General features: G+C 36.7%; 1 protein-coding gene across 4 annotated transcripts in view; it reads left to right on the top strand.

The window, feature by feature from the left end:
- Positions 1-17,282, top strand: part of LOC127849592 (ribosomal protein S6 kinase alpha-1-like) — a 58,318-nt gene that overhangs the window by 13,165 nt on the left and 27,871 nt on the right. For 3 of the 4 annotated variants that reach the window (XR_008034941.1, XR_008034939.1, XM_052382314.1), the window contains exons 5-9: positions 2,653-2,733; positions 5,068-5,147; positions 5,843-5,869; positions 13,805-13,911; positions 16,590-16,770. Coding sequence is in view for 2 of the 4 variants with exons in the window: in XM_052382314.1 (XP_052238274.1) it covers positions 2,653-2,733; positions 5,068-5,147; positions 5,843-5,869; positions 13,805-13,911; positions 16,590-16,770 (476 nt within the window). In the remaining 2 variants the exon portion in view is untranslated. The remainder of the gene's footprint in view (positions 1-2,652; positions 2,734-5,067; positions 5,148-5,842; positions 5,870-13,804; positions 13,912-16,589; positions 16,771-17,282) is intronic. The other variant, XM_052382315.1, reaches the window with a different exon arrangement.

The following is a 17,282-nucleotide window of genomic DNA, read 5'->3' as shown; positions in this document are numbered from 1 at the left end:
GTCACTAGGTCAAAGGTCAAGGTCATGTAACCGGAAATGGTATAATGGTTTCCAGATGATAACTCAAGAACGCTTATGCCTAGGATCATGAAACTTCATAGATACATTTATCATGACTCGCAGATGACCCCTATTGATTTTCAGGTCACTAGGTCAATGGTCAAGATCACGATGACATGAAATAGTAAAATGATTCCTGAATGATTACTCAAGAACGCTTATGCCTAGGATCATAAAACTTCATAGATACATTGATCATGACTCGCAGATGACCCCTATTGATTTTCAGGTCACTAGGTCGAAGGTCAAGGTCACAATGACCTGAAATAGTAAAATGGCTTCCAGATGATAACTCAAGAACGCTTATGCCTAGGATCATGAAACTTCATAGGTACATTAATCATGACTCGCAGATGTCCCCTATTGATTTTCAGGTCAATGGTCAAGGTCACGATGACCCGAAATAGTAAAATGGTTTCCGGATGATAACACAAGAACCCTTATGCCTAGGATCATGAAACTTTATAGATACATTGATCATGACTCGCAAATGACTCCTATAGATTTTCAGGTCACTAGGTCAAAGGTCAAGATCACAGTGACCCGAAATAGTAAAATGGTTTCCAGATGATAACTCAAGAAGGCTTATGCCTAGGATTATGAAACTTCATAGATACATTGATCATGACTCGAAGATAACCCCTATTGATTTTCAGGTCACTAGGTCAAAGGTCAAGGTCACGATGATCCGAAATAGTAAATTGGTTTCTGGATGATGACTCAAGAATGCTTAGGCCTAGGATCATGAAACTTCATAGGTACATTGATCATGACTCGCAGATGACCCCTATTGATTTTCAGGTCACTAGGTCAAAGGTCATGGTGACCCGAAATAGTATAGTGGTTTCCAGATGATAACTCAAGAACGCTTATGCCTAGGATCATGAAACTTCATAGGTACATTGATTATGACTCGAAGATGACCCCTATTAATTTTCAGGTCAAAGGTCAAGGTCACGTTGACCTGAAATAGTAAAATGGTTTCTGGATGATAACTCAAGAATGCTAATGGCTAGGATCATGAAACTTCATAGGTACAATGATCATGACTCGCAGATGACCCCTATTGATTTTCAGGTCACTAGGTCAAAGGTCAAGGTCATGGTGACCTGAAATAGTAAAATGGTTTCTGGATAATAACTCAAGAACGCTTATGCCTAGGTTCATGAAACTTTATAGGTATATTGGTCATGACTCGCAGATGACCCCTATTGATTATCAGGTCACTAGGTCAAAGGTCAAGGTCACAGTGCCAAAAAACGTATTCACACAATGGCTGTCAATGTCACGGTGACTCAACTTAGAAAAATGGTTTCCGGATGATAACTCAAGAATGCTTACGCCTAGGATCATGAAACTTCATAGGTACATTGATCATGACTTGCAGATGAAATAATGATGAAACTTGACCAGGATGTTTGTCTGGACAATATCTAGGTCAAGTTTGACATTTGATAAAGATTGAATGAACCGACTCCTTTCAGGTGAGCGAACTAGGGCCATCTTGGCCCTCTTGCTTTTGAAAGATCGTCTAATAAATTATTTAATATGAACAATTTTCCCATGATGGTTTACATTATAATGTCAAGCACTCGAATGTCGAGCCCGCTGTCCTCTGGCAGCTCTTGTTCTGTCCCCCTGCAGGGCCCTCAATCTATTAAATCTGCCGCCGAATTTCGGCGGCAGTCCCCCACCTGAAAAGTATACTTTTTTCCCTTTTGGGGGGAAAAATTCCACCTAAACAAAAAAAAAAAAAAAATTAATAGAAAGATTTGTCTCATGATAAATTTATCTCAATTCTATTTCAATTTAATCTTTGCAAACATACTCAATTATGAAAAATGCAATGAATATAGTGCAAACATGTACATGTGTAATAATGAAAGAGTAAGTAAAAAAATCCCCCAAAAAGGGAAACGCCGCGAAAATTCCCCCTCCTAAGGGCTGCGGACCCCTTCCCCCAAAGTAGTGTGAGGGCGCTGCCCTGTCTATACTGGGGGACATATTGTTTTTGCCCTGTCTGTTGGTTTGTTTGCGTCAAATTTTAACATTGGCCATAACTTTTGCAATATTAAAGATAGCAACTTGACATAAGGCATGCATTTGTATCTCATGGAGCTGCACATTTTGAGTGGTGAAAGGTCAATGTCAAGGTCATCCTTCAAGGTATAAGGTCAAAATTTGCAATATTGAAGATAGCAACTTGATATTTGGCATGCATGTTTATCTCATAGAGGTGTATATTTTGAGTGGCGAAAGGTCAAGGTCATCCTTCAAGGTCAAAGGTCAAATATATGGGGGGGACATAGTGTTTCACAAACACATCTTGTTTACATATTCATCAATTTCGCTCAGAAAGTCAAAATTTGTACATATTTTTGCCAAGTTTGAAACTGATAATGGGTTTCTTAAAAACATGGCAGCCTGGTGTTGGTGCAGTTTTCCTTACAAATCTTATTGTTCAGAACAGTTCCTTGGGGTCCTAAATGAGCGCCGAAGACTACTAGGCCTTCTTGTTAATGTTGTACACCATATTAGATATATTTAAAAGCCTATTATTAATTTACTGATAACAATACATTGTATTTTCAGTGCGTGACAGACAGCGAACCAAAATGGAGCGGGATATACTGGCTGACGTCAATCATCCATACATTGTGAGGCTTCACTATGGTGAGGACATTTAGTTCACTTCTTTGTGAAGCTGGTATGGATTTGAGCTGCGCTCTTTGAACAGGGGGTTTACTGCATATGAGTAAAGTGTCGTCCCAGGGATTACACTTTCTGCCTAAACTTGATTTTTGCTAAGAAGAGACTTTCTTGAAACGAAAAATATCATAAAAAGTGGAAAGTGTCGTCCCAGATTAGCCTGTGCAGACTGCAGTCTGCACAGGCTAATCTGGGACGACACTTTTGCACTTGCATTAAACCCCTTTTAAAAAGAGCAAGGCCTTTTTTGTATTTCCTGAAACAGTAGTTCATAATCAGCCAAGCCCTAGGGTGGCGTTTAGCTGTTTTTCGGTTTAGTTTCTCTTACAGGTATTTTTACAGAATATAGATTTTGTTACATGACATTTATAGTATGCATCTACAAGTGAGTTTAACCCAATGGACATTTACATATCAAATATATATTTAAAAAAAATATATTACCATATCATAATGGGATTTAATATAAGTAAACTTGTAAAGTAAATCATAAAAAAAGTATTGGACAACTTTTTTTGGCTTTAGTTGTTGTCCCCTACCGGTTTCACCGGAGGGGACCTATGGTTTGGGCTCTGTGAGTCTGTCACACTTTACTGGATCCTGCGATAACTTAAAAAATTCTTCATTTTTTTTTCATGAAACTTGAAACATGGATAGATGGCAATATGGACATTATGCACGTCATTTCATTTTGTTCCTACGTCAAAAATTCTGGTTGATATGGCAACAAATAGACTAGAAATACTGCTGAAAATGGTGGTTTTCTGGATCCTGCGATAAATTTAAAAGTTCTTAATACTTTTTCATGAAACTTGCATCATGGATAGATGGCAATATGGACATAATGCACGTCATTTCATTTTGTTCCTACGTCAAAAATTGTGGTTGCTATGGTAACCAATTTTTTTTATAAAAAATCTGAAAATGGTGGAATTTCTGACAATGGTGGAGCCGGTAGGGGACCATATTGCTTGACAATAGCCTTGTTTAATGGTGTATTGTATTGTAAAGCACAAGTTACTGTATATTGTACGTATACGTTATTCTATACTGTTCCATCAGAGGTGTAATACTTTTTAATTGTAAAATAAAAATAGTTTAATGCAAACAGCAAAAGAAATTACTAGTAATGGGTATCAATTATAAAAAAATGGACTTGACAGCTTTTCATTAGTTCATATATGAGACACTACAGACTATAAGATGCATGCAACTTTTGTTATGGGGAAATTGGTTTTGTTTCTTATACTCAATTCTGAGGCTGAAAAAGTGCTATTGAAGTTAAAAAACAATTTATATTTGTGAAAGCGTTATAAGTGTGGTTTGTGTGTAAATGTACACCACTAATCTGATGCTCTCATACAAGTATATAAATAATGTTTTTATGCCCCCTTTCGAAGAAAAGGGGTATATATTTTTGGCACTGTCTGTCTGTCAGTCTGTCCCATTTTGTGTCCGCTCTCTAATTCAAACATTTTTCTTCCGATCTTTACCAAACTTGGTCAGAAGTTGTATCTAGACAATATCTAGGTCAAGTTCGAATATGGGTCATGCCGGGTCAAAAACTAGGTCACTGGGTCACTTAGTGCATTTCAAGGATTTAGCATGGTGTCTGCTCTCTAATTGAAGTAGTTTTCATCTGATCTTTACCAAACTTGGTCAGAAGTTGTATCAAGACAATATCTAGGTCAAGTTCGAATATGGGTCATGCCGGGTAAAAAACTAGGTCACGGGGTCACTTAGTGCATTTCAAGGATTGAGCATCGTGTTGGCTCTCTTATTGAAGTAGTTTTCATCTGATCTTTACCAAACTTGGTCAGAAGTTGTATGAAGACAATATCTAGGTCAAGTTCGAATATGGGTCATGCCGGGTCAAAAACTAGGTCACGGGGTCACTTAGTGCATTTCAAGGATTTAGCATGGTGTCCACTGTCTTGTTTATGTGGCTTTCTGATTTTTTTTTATATTCTAAGACATTTTTATGCCCCTGAAGGAGGGCATATAGTGATTAGACCGTCCGTCCGTCTGTCCGCCACACTTTGCGTTTAGATTTCGAAAAAATTCTCATAACTTCTATGTCAGATAGCAGTTTCATATTTGGCATGCATGTGTATATGGACAAGGCCTTTCCATACGCACACAAATTTTGACCCCTGTGACCTTGACCTTGCACTTAGGGTCTGCGTTTAGGTTTTGAAATCTGCGTTTAGGTTTCGAAAAACTCATAACTTCTACCAAGCATTTATAGGGGACATAAGTCATCCTATGGTGACAGCTCTTGTTTGATTGCTGTTCCAGCCTTTCAGACAGAGGGTAAGCTGTACCTTATTTTGGAATTTCTTCGAGGTGGAGACCTGTTCACTCGACTCTCTAAAGAGGTAATCTTCAATGGTACAATTTATTGTTAATTTTTGGAAAAGAGTTTGTTCTTTAGTATGCACTGGTATTGGTTTAATATGTGGGTTGCAAATTAGTTTAAACTGAAATTAATTTAAGTTGTTCTTGGAATGTGTTTTTTTTTAAGATTTGTTATGTGAATTTTTTTTTCAACTTCAGGTAATTGTGATGCAATTGTACTTAATGCATCAAATGTATTAAAGTACATTAGGCATGATAAAACATTTTTTAAACCCTTATTTCAAATACACTAATATTGCTTTATAAAGTACAGGCTTTATATAATAGTCATTTTTGTCTTCTATAATTTCTAAAGGAGCTGGTGTTAAAAATTTGATGTTCAGTTTTCCTTGTTGCACATGCTTTACTGAGAATTTGGTGACATGATTTCTTATTTCTTTGTGGAACTAATCTTTGTATTTCTCACCATTTTTATTGGTCATTTGAAAAGTTGCTCAAATGACATTGAATTCATGTGTAGAATGTTAGAAATTTAACTAAACCTTGTCAATTCAGTTAATAAATGTGATGACTGTATGGGGGTTATTGTTCATAATTTCAAAGAGTGGATGCCTGTGTTTTATTTTCATTTTGGAGTAAAAATTTATTTCTATGCATTATCATTTCTTTTAATTCATCCTGATTATTTGTCGCGAATATTCTTTTTAAACACCAGCTACAAATTGACGGATATTTACCCCAGGTATGCTGAAACCGCTTTACATGCATGTTCATAGTAAACAGTGTGTTTTGTTGATCTTTGATTTATTTGCTACGTTTGTTATTATTTGATTCATGAAACAATATTCAGGTTGTTATTGGTTTGTTTTCTGTTGATTTATTTATAAAGTCATTTATGTTTTTCACGTTTGATTAGCTGTTATGTGTTTCATAGTTTACCTTTGTCTTAGTTACAGACATTATTAATACTTGCATTCTAATACAAGATTATGCATCACATGTATATAAGCCTTAGGTCATCTAGATATAGAGGTGTTCATGACTAGAGGTGTTCATGACTAGAGATGTTCATGACTACATGAACATGACCAATATGTGACATCGTCACACCTTGTAGGAGATGGGAAAATGCTTCCAATACTTTATAAAGTCTGAAGTTCGTTACAAATATGCTGAAATAATTGAATGGTTTAATGCCCAAAATGATGATTTAGATATACTGGTATGAGTTAAAAGTTATCTCTTTACTGAACATAACCAAAAACATGGTAAAAGACCTTTGAATATAACTTGATAAAGTTCTTTTTCAGGAAGAGTTACGTGGCTTACTGAGTTTACATTTCCATTGGTCTTTTCCCAATAGCTCCCTGATAAACAAATTATGATCCCAAGAATTTCTTGTTCTTTAATGAAGACTAAAGGTTCAGGGATAGAAACAAACTATATGGCTGGATGCCCAGACGGGCAACCAACTCCTGAAATTAGGTTGCCCAGCCAAACAATCTACGAGCCCTGAGCCTTTCTAATGCTTTACATAGATTTGCTTAAAATGAAATGTGAATATGAGTTCAGACAGCTAGGCAATAAAATAACATAATTTGCCCATTTTGTAGATTGTTTTCACTTATTATTCATAACATAACCTGATAATTGAGTTGTTATCAGCAATTTCAGCAAAGCTATACAGGCAATCATAAACCTCAGATGCATCATCAGAATGATACACACATGTACAATAGTGTATTGAAAACATGAGCATTCAAAATTTGAAGGGTTTTTGCAGCTCATGATTCGTAATTTGGATTACTTTTAACTAACTATATAGCTGCAGCATGCTTATGCCCATCAGACTGTGTATATTTCATATTGTTGTCAATATTCCACAAGGAGCAGCCTGTCACAAAATAATTGTGCATTCCTTGTTAAAAAATTATTTGCACTGCGTACCATTCTCATCATTTAGTAACTATGGCCTATATTCAAAGTTGAAACTCGCACTTACATTTATATTGATCGTACTCTTTGTTGTACTGGCAGAGAAACGCCTTGAATAAATTGCCAAATTCAAGAGTTGTTTTACACTGTGGCTTGACAGATGCACAGTATGTGTATTTGATATTTTGTAAGACGCAACTTAATTGGCTCAGACTATTTTACACCAGAGGGGTAAAAGTATTGATAAAAAACGCACAATGAATCTATTGTTAAAAACAGCTTTTTCAAAAAGCTATTTTCTCAGACAGACTACCGGCTTTTAAAATTCAAACGCCTGGCGTAAAAATTTGTCGCCCGAGCCATACGGGAAACTATAATTTCTATACCTGAGCTGTCTTAAAACTTAACACTATAAATTATGTTGTGTACATGTAATATTGTTTAGTAACATTTTATAATTTCAATTACCGATATTATAAAAGCATGTTATGAAACAATTTTAATATATGATGTCTCATTGTGTTTGCACAAGTAATGGGCATTGCCAGATATAATGATCATTGTATATTTCCCTGAATGTTCAAATGCTGTCTTGAATCACGACAACACGAGTCCTAAACATGTGTCATTTAAATATGTACACCACACATCCAATGCCTCTGAAACCAAATAACAAAAACATTTGAAAAGAAAAATAAGCATTGAAATTAAAAGACAGTGTTGGTAATAAGCACAGCCTATTGTGCTGTACTGCTACATATTGAATCAGGTTGGCTCAGATTATCAAATTTAACATTTTTAACCAGGTTTTCCGAAGGAAAAAACTGGTTATTAGATTGGCGAATGCGGGCAGGCGGGCTGGCTGGCGGGCGGGCGGAACAAGCTTGTCCGGGCCATAACTTTGTCGTTCATTGTGAGATTTTAAAATCATTTGGCACATTTGTTAAACATCATTAGACGGTGTGTCGTGCGAAAAAATTACGTCAATATCTCCAAGGTCAAGGTCACACATTGAGTTCAAAGGTAAAAAATAGCCATAAATGAGCTTGTCTGGGCTATAACTATGTCATTCATTATGAGATTTTTAATTCATTTGGCACATTTGTTCACCATCATGGGACGGTGTGTCACACGAAAGAATCACGTCAATATCTCCATTGTCAAGGTCGCCACGACTGAAAATAGATTTATTTTAAAACAAACTTACAAAGGGGGTTAATTTTGTTTGCTCATTTCAAAAGTTCAGTTTGAGTTGTCTCCCTTTATCAGATTTTTTTTCACAATGAAAACCTGGTTTTGTGACAATTTTGTCCCTTGTTTTGCTATAGAGCAATACTATAAGAATTGTTTGCTTGCTGTGCCAAACTGCTGGATTTTATGCCCCCGGTTGAGTGGCATATAGCAGTTGAACTGTCCGTCAGTATGTCAGTCTGTCTGTCTGAAAAAAAACACTTTGACATTGGCCAAAACTTTTGCAATATTGAAGATACAGGGTTCGCACAGGGCTTGAAAAGTGCTTGAAAACGAGTCCTAGGCTTGAAAAGCCCTTGAACAAAGGTTGGCCTTGAAAAAGTGCTTGAAAAATGCTTATTTCATGTAAAAAAGCCTTGAAAATGTTTATTTCTGCTCAAAATTACTTTTATCATCGCTTTAATTATAAACTTAAATCGTTCTTAAGGGAAATATTACGAAAATTTATCATAAATTCCTTCGCGCAAAAAGTTGAGTACGAAATATAAGTTTCGTACACTATTGAGTACGAATCGTTATGTGTACACGTCACAGATTATGTGTACTATGTCAGAGGTTCTCCATTGTGATCAATTTTCGCGAGTGAAAACGCAACGATGAGGAAGTGTCGTTTCAAACCAGGGTGGTTAACTGAATATTACTGGGTACAGAAAACAAAGGACATTCGAAAAGCACATTGTCGGGTCTGTATGAAGACCATTGGTGTCGGGGGATGGGGGAAAGCGCTTTGAAAAGCCACAAGAAAGAGGAAACCCACAAAGAAAACATGAAATTGAGAAGCAATGTGTTTGCTTGTAATACTTTAAAAAGTAAATACATACAGTAATTCAACCAGTTTAGAATCATTCGGCAAAAACATTTATTCTTTTGACCACAATAATTTCTTTCGGGATTTAGTGTCAATGTGAGAAGATGTAAAAATAAAGGGTAACATTTAATTTGTATGATAACAGATTAGGCCAGACGGCATATGCAGTTTTTGGTCAAAAATAGCCAATTAAAGTTCACCCTTCGGAAAATTATTAAAAATCATTCAACTTACAGAATAAGTATTTCAAAACATTGTCATAGCATTTGTTTTTTAATCAGCAAAATGTTTATTTGAAAATAATAAAGGCTTCTATATCCATATGCACATTTCAAAACATAACTCATTCAATCAGTTCCGGTTAACTTTTTGCTGCATTTTATCACCCTGTAAGCTATTTACAAAAGATTTCTTGCTAAAACTTTGTTAATTTATTCCTTTACCTAATCTATACCTTAGACACTTATAATTTTGTTTTTATTGGGGCATTATGGAAAATTAAATACAAATTAATCGGAATTGCTGATAATCCGGAACTGGTTGACAAACTGTGACTCATTGAGTTAAGGATGGAAAACATGTATGCAATAACTAGAAATAACATGTATGCGTAATTGTGGAATAAGTTAAATTTGTTTGAGCAAATACATGATGTTTACTGTGTAAAACTTGCTTGAAAATGCATTTTTTAAGAAAACTAAGGAACGGTTCTCGGCCTTGAAAATGAAAATTTGGCCTTGAAAAGTACTTGAATGTAGGTTTGAGATTTCTGTTTGAACCATGAGATAGCAACTTGATATTTGGCATGCATGTGTATCTCATGAAGCTGCACATTTTGAGCGGTAAAGTTCAAGGTCAAGGTCATCCTTCAAGGTCAAAGGTCAAACCAAAAAACCAACAACAACAACAAATTTCAAAGCGGCATTCTAATGAAGCTGCACATTTTGAGTGGTGGGAGTTCAAGGTCAAGGTCATCCTTCAAAGTCAAAGGTCAAGCAAGTTTTTATTTCAAAGGGGCGTTCTCATGAAGCTGCACATTTTGAGTGGTGGAAGTTGAAGGTCAAGGTCATCCTTCAAGGTCAAAGGTATAAAAAAAAATCAAAGCGGCGCAATTGGGGGCATTGTGTTTCCGACATACACATCTCATGTTCAGTTGGATTTTTTTTGTAAAATTTGAGGCAGAAATTTTGCCCACTTTGAAAAAGTAGATATTTTAAACAAATTAATCAATCAAAATATTCAGTTCTTTTCCCTATTCACCTTTATGCATTGAACCTTATCAGTTATAATTTGAAACACACTTATTCTCAGTTTGATATTATATTTATAAATATGGCCCCATTTCTGAAACCCTCCCAAAAACTCTGTGCTAATTTAAATGACCACTTGAAAACATCTGCAGAAAGTTTACATTTGACTTTACTATCATACAGCCATTTGGATCTGCCAGAGCTGTATAGTGTAGAATGTATTGTGAATGGTCTGTGTTAGCTTGTCTGCCTATGTCAGTATGCTCCACACCTACCTTGTATTGTGCTCTATGTATTCACAAGGGCCAGTTTTCACCAACCCATTCGCAGACGGAATTCTCAAAATAAAGAATATTCCTTAATTAGTTATGTGCTAAAATTAGTTAAGTTTAAAGTCGAGCATGGTAATTAACACCAATAGTTATATATAAGTATTTTTAAAGAACAATATACAGTACAGCCAACGCGGAACAAACATAATCCTCGGTTATGCCACGGTAAGAATCATTAGTACGCGGCGTAATGCCAAGGCACTCGGCATCGATCTGCGCAACGACGCCAAGCCTAAATTGACCTCGCGTACTTTCGCGGAGTAAATCTACGCGGCGGATCATGAAAAGACATGCACCTACATGTACATTTGTGTAGCGTAGAAACCTAGATTTACGCTAATTTCATAGTTATTATTTTCACGTTTTAATAAGCGATATGGCACGTAATACGCTTTAACAAAATATCGTTGAATAAAATTACGCACAATGTTAATGTTTGGTTTGATTCTCAAATGAGCTTTATTAAATTTGTAATCCAAAACACGCTTCCGAATTTTAATGCTAATGCGACATTAACAAATTCTAGCATCAAATAAACAGTGCTAAAATATCCTTTGTCTCCATAAAAAGCGCGCGAAAATTATGCAGACATGTAGAACCTCGCATGGAAAGTGTGGGTGTATTTTGTGTTGTAGTAAAACATGTACATCACATCAGGCGATTTATGCGTGTTCAGTGGGGAAAAAACGCCCCGATTGGATATTATTTCATCACATCTTTAAATAGTAACAAATGCCAAAATGTATTTGATACTTCAGAATAATTGCGAATGTGTGTGTGTCTTGAGCACTTTTATCGTAAATATTTACCAAAATTTGCTTTAAAACTGGAATATACGGGATTATCGGGTAATGATTAGCGATATAATATAATCAGAATGAAACGACTTTATATACGCATAGTCAAACAATAGTTATAATAAGCTGATAATTAACAAAACAACAATTAAGTGTTGGTTATTGATGTAGCTTTAAACTGCTAATTGTCTCAGCTAAAATATAATAGCAAAAACAACAAGCAATTATAAATCCATCACCTGCTGGAGCCTTGACCACTCGTATGTGCGAAAACATAATTACATGACATTGTTTAAGTGTGAAATACATACACTACGGGCGGGAAACAATCTAACTTGGCCAGACACATTAAATATGCATGTATGCTCATACATGTTGTCGTAAAAATAAAACCCAAAACAAATATGTTTGTTGATCGTTTAATATAAAGACAATAATCATACGGCGCAATAAAGGCATACAAAGGAACTTAAAGTACTTTAGCCGATTCTAAAAATGACAATGGTAAATGATTATTGCAATTTTATTTATACATGCCCGTGATAATCATGTTTTGTTTTTATTTTAAAAAAATAGCATTCTTTTAAAATATAATTATTTCTATCCGGATTACAGCAATTTCTTTAGAAACGGGAATGCAATCACTTAAAACAAAACAACAGCATGCTTTTTTATTAACTATTTTAAATCTGCGCAACTAAATTATGATTTTAAATATTATTATAATTGTTCTTTTAAATTTCTTTGACTACCTAATCATTTTAAAAAGATTTTGATTTCAAGATGCGCATTGACTCGGCGTCATGTCGCAGATTGCGGCTTGTCTCGGCGGACAGATGTGAAGCTTTGCGGCGAAATGCGATTTGCCCCCGCATACTGACCCGGCTTCAACGGTCGACTCGGCATCGACTCGTTGCGCGTTGCCGCAGCGGATCGCAAAATATGTTTGTTCCGCGTTGGCTGTACTGTATTAATTATATGAGTCGTGTTCTGAGAAAACTGGGCATAATGCATGTGAGTAAAGTGTTATCCCAGATTAGCCTGTGCAGTCGGCACAGGCTAATCAGGGACAACACTTTCCATCTAAATTGGATTTTTGCTAAGAAAAGACTTCATTTAAACGAAAAATTTCATTCAAGCAGAAAGTGTCATCCCTGATTAGCCTGTGCAGACTGCACAGGCTAATCTGGGACAACGCATTACACACATGCATTATACCCAGTTTTCTCAGAATGCGACTCATATAAGCACCATTTTTAACCAGGTTTTCTGAAGGAAAAAACTGGTTATTAGATTGGCGAATGCGGGCGGGCTGGCGGGCGGGCTGGCTGGCGGGCGGGCGGAACAAGCTTGTCTGGGCCATAACTATGTCGTTCATTGTCAGATTTTAAAATCATTTGGCACATTTGTTCACCATCATTAGACGGTGTGTCGCGCGAAATAATTACGTCGATATCTCCAAGGTCAAGGTCACACTTTGAGTTCAAAGGTCAAAAATGGCCATAAATGAGCTTGTCCTGGCTATAACTATGTCATTCATTGTGAGATTTTAAAATCATTTGGCACATTTGTTCACCATCATGGGACGGTGTGTCGCACGAAAGAATCACGTGAATATCTCCAATGTCAAGGTCGCCACGACTAAAAATAGATTTTTTTAAAAACAAAAACTTACAAAGGGGGTTAATTTTGTTTGTTCATTTCAAAAGTTCAGTTTGAGTTTTCTCCCTTTATCAGATTTTTTTTCACAATGAAAACCTGGTTTTGTGACAATTTTGTCCCTTGTTTCTTGTATAGATGCATAGTCTATGAGGTATTGTTATTGAGTCTGAGACTATTCTGTGTTCTCAAGTCTAAGAATGGGTTGATGAATACGGGCCCAGTTCACCAAATTCTCATTCGCTTGACTGCTGCCTGGACCAGCTGACATGCCCTTGTTGCTATGGTTCTGTGGTCAGTTGCTGGTAGCCATATTGTATCATTTAAAACTTAATATCTCAGATAGGCCAGTCCATTAAACACCTGATACATTTGCAATTATCATTTCAAAGACTTAATAGTTAGTGTCTTAAGACTGCAACCCATTGTGCAATTTCAATAAATTTTATTGCCTTTTTAAACCAGGAAAATATGTCAATTTTTATTGCAATCCAGTGTCGAAATTTAATAAGTCGTATTGCCTTTTTTTATATAACCCGGAAAATAAGTAGAGTACTTCAGTATTTGTGTTTGCTTATGTGTTTCATTGCAAGGGAGCCTACTCTGAATTTTTGTTCTCACAAGAGTTTGCTCCCTGTGTTGCAGGTGATGTTCACAGAGGAGGATGTGAAGTTCTACCTGGCAGAGCTGGCTCTGGCCTTGGACCACCTGCACTCCATTGGCATTGTGTACCGGGACTTGAAGCCAGAAAAGTGGGTGCTTGCTTCTTAATTAAATGAGTCGTGCTGTGGGAAATTGGTACTTAATGCAAGTGCGTAAAGTGTCGTCCCAGAAGCAATCCAAACAGGCAAATCAGAGTCAACACTTTCCTCCTAGACTGTATTTTTCTTAAGAAGAGATTTATTTTAATTAAAAAATACATAAAAGTGGAAAGTTTCGTCCCTGATTAGCCTGTGCAGACTGCACAGGGGTGTTGTTGTTTTTTAATTACATTAGGTGTATACAACCAGGGCCAAAAAACATTTCTTTGAAGGAGCCGAATATCGGCTGCTTTCCCAACCGAAGTAACCTTTTTTTTCCCCCTAATTTGACCAAAATTTTCCCCAATTATACTGGAAAAATTCCTCACCAAATTAATATCTATCAAACTTGTTTACTTGTTGAGCCTTCTATTAGGCTAGAAAAACCCAGAGCCGTAAAAAGTCTCCTAGGGGAAGGGGGTATTCATATTGGTTGAATATGCCTTTCATTACCTCCTGTATTATTCTCCTAGAGGGGTATGGGTATTGGTATTGTTCAAATAAGCATAACATAATTTTGTCATTCGTGACCAATTGGCGAATGACGGAACGAGCCGAATTCAAAAGCTGTAAATATATTGCACTTACAGGGGTTTTTCAGCAGTGTCTGTGCCTCCGGGAAACGGAGGCATTCCCAAAGCAAACGGACCCGTTCCCAATCGAATTTTGATTGCATTTTTCCCAATTCAAAAAAATAAAATCTTCCAAATACGTAAAAAGTAAACATAATTTATATTGAAAGAGTGACTTCCCTTCATTCGCGACGTAATCAAGCCTTTGGTGACACAGATTTTTTGGTTTATTTGCCGGATGCATTTACTCTCAGCGATGACGTTCGAACTGTTCCGCATTATATACGAGTATATAGAGCCGCGCAATACACATTCTAAACCATATCTGTAGACGCTTATTTTCAATCATGGCTTCGCACAATAGTAAATATTACATTAAAAAAACACAAAAAATAGACGCTAAAGGATGTGTAACGATATCATCGATGTTTTCGAAACGCTCAGAACCTTCCGAAATTCCAGCCGCGAGTAAACCTGAACAGACAGGCTCGGACGATACGCAGCAAAATGTTTTGTCTTGTGTAAACTCATTGGAAAGGCCCCTACACCAGGGAAACTTCTGGCAGCATTTGCTGGTGACTAGGCTCTGCAGGCATGCTTCCCCAGAATGTTACAACTCGTCCAGCTGATGTGCATAATACCAACTAGCACTGCTGTGGTAGAGCGAGGATTCAGCACTATGAACCTGCTGTGCTCCCAATTACGCAGCACATTCACTCAAACCAAACTATGTTATATGATGCTTACCAGCATTGGAGGTCTAGACCTGAGTGACAAAACATTGGAGGAGCAGAGAAAAATGTTGCTGTAACTTGTGTTTGGGCAGTGTTTGTTTTGCATGTGTTTATATAAAGAAAATTGTTAAACCACAGACTTATTTAAGCATGATTAATTCAAATTTTTTTCCCAAAATGAGCTGTTTCACGAAACAAAAATTTTCCAAAATTGGCAATTTTGTCGATAAAAAATTCCCAATTTGGTCAGACTCCTTTTCCCAAAGTAGGCAGAAAAACCCCTGACTTAAAGGCTATTACGACTTAAAAGATTTTCAGTCATGTGGATATTTTTGGAATATTATGTTTCATTATTATTTTCCCCAAATAAGAAAAAATTGTGCTATTTTTCCCCTAAAAAAAGGCTGAGGCCCCTTCCCCAAAAAGGGTGTTTTGGCCCTGACAACATAATAGCACACTTAATTTTCTTGTGTGGATAATAACTATAAGTATTGAATTTAAGTCGATTGCTGCTTGATAGCTGCTAAAAATCACATGACTGCTATTCTTAAAAAAGTTAAGAGGGGGGCTTGAAAAGCTTTATACATTGCTTACTTTTCTAGGGGGAGGGATCATGTTTGTGAATGTTGAATGTGAATACATTTACTTAAGAAGTATATATAATTATGAGTAGAAATATCCTAGTAATAGGATGACGCCACATGACAATCTTTAATATGAAAGTAAAATGTGCATGGTGAACATAAATCATCAGTGTTTTTATCCATTTTGGAAAAGGGGTGGGAGCTTTTAGGATCAGGAAAAATAATGTTATGCCTAAAAATGGAAAAATGTGTGATTTGTCCCCTACCGGTGAAACCGGAGGGGACTTATGGTTTGCGGTCTGTCTGTCAGTCTGTCCGTCACACTTTTCTGGATTCTGCGATAACTTTTAAAGATCTTCATATTATTTCATGAAACTTGAAACATGGATAGATGGCAATATGGAGATTATGCACGTCATTTCATTTTGTTCCTAGGTCAAAAATTGTGGTTGCTGTGGCAACAAATATATATATAAAAAATACTGACAATGTTGGAGTTTCACCAGTAGGGGACAATTTTGCTTGGCAATCTCCTGTTTCTTCTTGCTAACAAGTACTATAAAATTAAGAATAAAAGTGATTTAAATTAAATATTCACTGAGGTTCAAATATAAAAAAAACACCTTCAGTTTTGAATTTCTGCAGTCATTTGGGAAAAATATATAATTTTGGCCCCAGATTTTACCTCAAAATAATGATCATGGTTGTAGTGTATCTATGGGCTCTTTTCACTCACACAGCATACTACTGGACTCTGACGGGCACATCAAGCTGACTGACTTTGGCTTGAGCAAGGAGTCGCTGTTCGAGGACAAGAAGACCTACTCCTTCTGCGGCACGGTGGAGTACATGGCCCCAGAGGTGGTCAACAGGAAGGGGCACGGCACCGCCGCAGACTGGTGGTCCTATGGTGTTCTTATGGTACGTGGAGGGTTATGTACTTGCCTGTGTGTTCTTTTGTGCCATCAAGTTGGTTGGTTGTCTTAGGCCTTCTTAGGGTCCAGTGAGAGTTAATACCATAAATCTACCCATATAATACGCACTTTTTTACCTGCCGATTTTTTGTCAAGTAGGGGGTGCGTATAATATACGAGTTAAGAGCAGTAACAAAATTTTTCCTGTGCAAATTTTCCACGTAATCGCTCTTATTCGCTTTGCGGCAGCCATTTTGAACTACACCATTACATCAAAGGGGTGCAACAGGGCTCGCGCTGTTGTTCGCCATTTGAGTCATTTGCGAAAATATTGAGAATTTGGCTCAATAAAAATCTTATTTGTGAAAATGCGAAAATCTAGTAAAATTTCATTGAAAACATCCGCCATTTATATGGGACTGGTTTTTAACCAGGTTTTCCGAAGGAAAAAACTGGTTATTAGATTGGCGAATGCGGGCGGGCTGGCTGGCGGGCGGGCGGAACAAGCTTGTCCGGGCC

Source organism: Dreissena polymorpha, chromosome 11 (assembly GCF_020536995.1).
Source record: "Dreissena polymorpha isolate Duluth1 chromosome 11, UMN_Dpol_1.0, whole genome shotgun sequence".
NCBI classification, from domain to species: Eukaryota; Metazoa; Mollusca; class Bivalvia; order Myida; family Dreissenidae; genus Dreissena; species Dreissena polymorpha.
Note: the sequence above shows the minus strand (reverse complement) of the source record. Positions and strands in the feature narration are given on the sequence as shown.